At 43.6% G+C, this 6,063-nt stretch overlaps 1 protein-coding gene across 1 annotated transcript in view; it reads left to right on the forward strand.

Annotated features, from left to right (window-relative positions):
• The window catches only part of LOC138585310 (kinesin-like protein KIF13B), a 39,684-nt gene extending 34,983 nt beyond the window's left edge, over positions 1–4,701 (forward strand). Inside the window, exons 36-37 of the mRNA XM_069657597.1 lie at positions 2,005–3,325; positions 3,457–4,701. Coding sequence (XP_069513698.1) covers positions 2,005–3,325; positions 3,457–3,713 — 1,578 coding nt within the window. The 3' untranslated portion in view covers positions 3,714–4,701. The remainder of the gene's footprint in view (positions 1–2,004; positions 3,326–3,456) is intronic.
• The last annotated feature ends 1,362 nt before the right edge of the window (positions 4,702–6,063 follow it).

The raw sequence follows: 6,063 nt of genomic DNA on the forward strand, positions 1-6,063 counted from the left end.
GCTGCAAATTCGGCATGACGACGTCATAACGACGTCATAATCTGTGTAGACCTGGCGGTTGTTATCAAGCTGCTCTGCTCCTCAAGATTGCGTGTAGCTAGCTAGCGCAAAATGGACAGGTTTCTGACAACAAATAGACCGAAGGAGCAGACCTACAGCCCTGCCATGGAAGGACTCTGCTGCAAAAAAACCTAAGAACTCATGGCCAACTAAATTTAAAATTAAGTATGGCTTTACAGCAATACAGAAAAATGGCCATGATTGCCCGAAATGCGTCCTCTGTCTGGAGACCCTCTCAAACGAGTGTTTAAATCCTTTGAAAGTTCAGCGTCACTTGATGCAAAAACATCCGGCAGAGGCCGATAAAACAGTAGACTTCTTCAGACGTAAAGAAGAGCATTTGGTCAGGCAATCTGCTGCATTCACACAGCAAGCTACCGTGCCCGAGCGGGCCCTGAAGGCATCGTTTTTAGCCTCATACCACATTGCTCGTGCTAAAAAACCTCACACAATCGGAGAGGATTTGATTCTACCAGCTACCAAAGACATTGTCCGAGAATTGCCTGGTGAGGATGCTGCCAAAAAAATCGACGCTAAACGTTTAGCATTGTCTGTGGGTTTGGGGGTGCCCAGCCAGAAGCTAGTGCTGTTTGGGGGGCCTTGGCATGGAAAAGTTTGGGAACCCCTGTTGTAATGCATTTATCATCTTTAAAAAGACTTATTTTACTGGTAGGAACTATTGACTAAAAAAAAATACAGAGGCACTTATTGTTGTTCCTCTGTGTTTCTGTTTGAGACTCTGCCCTTGTGTTTTCTGTGTTTCTCGTTTTGTCGTTCAATAACTGGGAGGAACTGCTTCTAATAAATGCTAGCAACCACGAAGTTGCTTTAATAAGCCTCAGTTATGTAGCATTATGTTGTCAGCAGAGATCCCTTTTAAAGCTGCTCTAATCATTCATTTTAAATTATTATGAATGAATAATATGAGGGGAAAAAAACGAGGATCGTTCTGAACTCACATCTGTAGTGAGGTTCTAAGTGTTTATGCACATTGTTCAACTCTGCTGTTTGGGTTAAAGGTGTAAGTAGGATTTTTCCTGCATTTTGTCAACAACACATTCAAACTGGGCCCCTCCTCCTCCTCCTGGACTCTTCCTCACCAGAAGCTCACTCTCACTCTCTCGTGCGAGAATACGCCCACCCCGCCGAGCTCACCTCAAAAACTTGGTTCAAGTTTAAGTGCATTATAATTAGTAATTTATACTGACACTGTAATTTATTTAGACTAATAAAACATGGTTTATAATAGTGCATAGAAAGCTTTGTGTGTTTTTGGTCTAGCAGACAACTATGGCCCCTTTCCCACTGGTTAAAAAACACCCGGCTTTTTAGCCTAGTGGGAAAGGCGACAATCTGCATTCAGACATGGGTCAAATGACTCTGCAGTAGACCCAGGTAATTATCGCCTCGCCTGCGATCGGCATTAAACACAAAACCTGTGTCGACACGCTAATCTCCGCCCCCTCTCCAGCGTGATGCTATGCTCCGTCGGTAACTTCTGCGATTCCTCGTCATCTCAGCTACAAACTCCGCCCGTCTCCGTCCGAGCAGCGCTCCAACATCGTTCCAAATTTGTTGCCGCTGAGTTTGATAAACAGACTGAATGAGCAATAGATACAATAAAGACCTAACCACCGTAACATCTTGACTGTTTACTAACCCTGTTTCGGGCGCGTTTGGTGACGCAGCAGAAAAGAGACTGACAGGAGTATACTTCACTGGCAATGGGAACAGAGACAATCATCTACAGGCAGACAGCATTTATAAGCAGGTCTTCCCGGGTCTGAAAAACCTGCGTCAACATGCTAATTTCGGTGGGAAATGGGTATATAAGTCTACTTCAAGGAAACTGAAATACAGACTAAACATTGGAAGACAATAAAATGAATCCTGATATGAAATGTTGAGTCACAAGTATCTTTTGTTGCCATGGTTTCCCTCTAGGTTCCTATCGAGGAAATCATTCCTCCTGACCTACGAGCAGAGGGGCCCAGACAGGTTCCCCTCCCACCGCCTATAATCCCAGAGACGGAAGAGTCCACCCCCAGCCCTGTGAGTGAAGCATCGAGTGGATACATCTCAACTAGCATATCAACTGTGACACTGTCAGATGTCTATACACTGAGCTGGGACCTGCCTCCATCATCCGGCTTCGAGGCGGTGCCGGATGAAGAGGAAGAGGAATTTAAAGTCACGCAATCGTTGTATTACACAGCCAATGAGCCAGATGAAGAGACGACTAGCTCGATACCAACCAAACCTGTTGATACTCCTTTAGATTTCAACTTGAGTGAACAAGAACAGAATGAGTCTCCATCAGGCCTGTTGCAGGAACAAAGAGAGTCAGATGCACAGTCAGACTTGCCATGCCAGACCAATCAAAAGCAAGACTCAATAATTGACCATACTGAATCAGATACATTGGACAACTCAATCCCAATTAACCCATATCCCTTGTTAGTACAGGAGAGTGAAACGAAGCAGACAGAGTTCCTAACAGACCACTTACAAGTAGAAACCCCTCCAACAGAGGAACTCGAGCTAGCTGCCACACGCGAGACAGAAACTGAACTGGCACTACACTACGAAACACAACCGTCTCCACAAGAAGGCCAGGATCAGTCTGAAACAATCATCCCACAGCAACCCAAACAAGAACAAACACTCAGCGACTGTGTTCAAGACCCCGCTCCAGATGTGGTCCCAGAAGTGCCTGAAGTCTTGGTTCCAGCTCCTGCCCCATCTGGAGATCTTGTTCCGCTAGTTTTATCTGCAGATCAAGCTACTCCCGAGGACTTGAACCCAAACGGTACCTCCATCCTGACATCTTTCACTACAGAAGAAGCTCAACAGGAAGGACCTGCCGATGCATCGACAGATGCTTCCACAGCTCCTTCTCTGTCTACTATTCAGCCCTCCAAACTTGATGCATCAGTGGCAAACCCCTTCAAGATCCAGAAAGTTAAGTCTTCAGACCTCAAGTCCTTTCAGGGAATTGTGGTTGAGGAGGAGGGTAAGACTGGGCAGGTGGACCGGGCCAGCAGCTTTGAGGCAGGACTTAACCTGTCTGTTCCGATGGAGAGCCTGGAAATAATCTCTGACTCTGAGGATGGAGATGCAGTTGCTGATGCTGTTCTTCCTGACTGGTTGAAAGAAGGGGAGTTTGTGACTGTGGGGACGAATAAAAGCGGCACCATCCGCTACGTTGGACCCACCGAATTTGCAAAGGGTACCTGGGTGGGAGTAGAACTGGAAGTACCAGCAGGTAAGTAAAACAGCGGCCCATCCTGTTGCTTTTTAACACACTTCAAATGCTCGTATTCCCTTCTTCACATACACACCGTAATCTGTTACCACTCAGTATCTCTCACAAATCTTTTTCTGTCTTTCCTCCAGGGAAGAATGATGGTTCAGTAGGTGGCAAGCACTACTTCCACTGTAACCCTGGTTATGGTGTGCTGGTCAGGCCAGACAGGGTCAGTCGCGGCGGCGTAAAGCGCCGTCGCCAGCAGCAACAGCAAAAGCGCCGCAGTGCCAACCTGTCTGGATCAAGCCCCAACCTCGCGGCCCTTACCGCACTAGCCAAAGGCGACGGTGGCGGGGCAGCAACCGGCCACAGCAAAGGCGACAACCGGAAGTCCTGGAACACTTGAAAGCGTCGATTTTGGACACCCCAACCACTCATCCATCGCCCACATGTAGCAGCTGGCTGATGTGATAATAGGGAAAGCTTTTCCGAGAGTTTCAATAGAATGTTTTATTTGGACAAATCCACGCTCCTGTTAGGAGGGGGAAGCATCAGATGTTCAACTTCTTCTGTCAAAGGACTGTATGCCTTGCTAATATTCTTAAAAGTCAAGAAATATTAAATGTTTTATCAGAACACTGAATGATTTTAGGTTTGCAGATGCAACAATATGTGTAATTGATTAAATTTTTAATGGTAGTTTTCACATTTTTACGTGTCACTTGCCAGGGTTAGTAGATAAGTATATTTGCGCGCACAACATTCACTGGATCACGAGACACTGAGACCCCAGAGGTTATACACGAGCTTCTTCTTCATGTGCTCATATTTATACTGTTTATTACGCAGCTGCGACTTCCATGTATTGTCAATGTCTTTAAACCGATCGGTATTGTGATTTGGATGTGGTTGACTTTATGTGCCTTGCAGCGAAAGTGCCTTAGTGATAGCCCACCAAATATTGTGATGCTGGTAGGACGGAGCTCATTTTGGCTCCTTCGTATGTATTTCTACTGTTTCAGAATAAAACCTCTTTTGTCCAACAAATTTTAATAAGCTTTGTCTCCATGCATGTATTATAGGATTGATTGGAGCAGACGTCCTTTTAAAGAAAGATAATGTGTGGCATTTTTTTCTAACTACCTTTTTTAATTGGCGGATGTTGATTACTCTGCGTGCGTGCGTGCGTGGGAGCATGTTGATTTGTACGTGATAAGGACACTTGAGGGAATGTTTGTTGTAATGAAAGTATTAATTTTGTCTGGTGAATAAGATATTTTATACGTGTGCATTCAAGTGGATCATTTTGACTGCCTGAAAGGTTATTTATTTAAAGATGAAGACATGAAATCAAGTTTTTATATTGTTAAAATAAATGTCATTCTGCCCTCATCGACCAGTGTGTGATAAATCTGTACGGATGCGTTCTTCAGATAGCAAACCCAAGTCTCATTGATATAGCTTTATTCTCTTGTACATTATATATATCATACTAAAATAAACACAAGTTAAAAAATGAACAAAGAAACTGTACAAAAAATGTATATATACTACATCTTAATTACAGAACAGTCTACTGTCCAAAAAAGGCACTAAATTCTGAAATGGGCAATACAGTAATTTTGAACATAACTAGATTTGAGATTGATACAACAGCATTCAGTCCTCTTTTTCAGAGCTATATTGGGATGAAGTTGATGGTGTTTTCACTTGGAACACAGAAGGACAAGTAGACATGTTGACCCTGACACCACGAAAGGACACCCCATCAGAGTAAGCACTACCACTCGAACACACACGACACTGGGCGGGGAGAGCCGTTTCAGTCTGCTATTCAGACGAATCCGTTTCCAGTTTTCAGAGTCCTTGCTTTAGAGCACCCGATGCTTCCATCACATGAACATTTCTGTCAATGTTAAACACTAACATAAAATACTGCTGGATTAAAACCTAGCTAATTGAGCCATGGCATCTCTCAAACACTAAGGCAATTCATTTAAAAGTGTCTTATAGAGAGAGAATAATCTCTAAATGCACTCTGTGTTTTTTTTCTTTGCACACACCACTCGTTTCACAATTTGTAAACATACAATATTCTTTGTAAGGGGAGACAACGTCACACCAAACTCCATACTGAACCCCAATAGAAAGCAGGATTTCATCAACATTTGCACTTTTGAAGTGAGAATTCAATTCCTAAAATGACCATTTTCCTTCTTTATCTTTATGAGCCTGAAGACTTAAAATAGCCCCACCACAATGTAGCTTACGGTGAGTTAGCTCATTGGTTCAATCTCAAAGTATTTCTACAGTTCCAGAGCAAAGACCGTATAAAAAGATGGACGACATGACAGCTCCCTAAAAGTGAAGCCGAACCCTCTCTATCGCCCCCTGCTGACCGGCTGCAGTATAGGTCATAAAGCCCGCCTCCTCCATGTTAACAGATGGGACATGAGTCGAACTATAAAGTCAAAATACACGTCAAACACATTTTTCTCAAACATGGTTTCTGTCATTATAGTTAGTTCTTATCATGCTGATTTACGTCCAAGTGTTCATTTTTCTGACAAGTTTATTTTTAATTAGTTATTTGATGCTGTAAAAATGATGATTGACAGCTCTGTTGACAAATACGGCTCCTGCAGCCGATCTGTTCCGGATTAGCAGAGTGGAGGAGGAACGGCGAGAGGAGACGTAACTAAAACAATCACTACAGTCATTGAAGTTTATATGTGAACGTTAACCTCAGACCAACA

The sequence above is a fragment of the Semicossyphus pulcher genome, unplaced genomic scaffold (assembly GCF_022749685.1).
Source record: "Semicossyphus pulcher isolate SPU_LCO1_2020_fin unplaced genomic scaffold, fSemPul1.0.p SCAF_11, whole genome shotgun sequence".
NCBI classification, from domain to species: domain Eukaryota; kingdom Metazoa; phylum Chordata; class Actinopteri; order Labriformes; family Labridae; genus Semicossyphus; species Semicossyphus pulcher.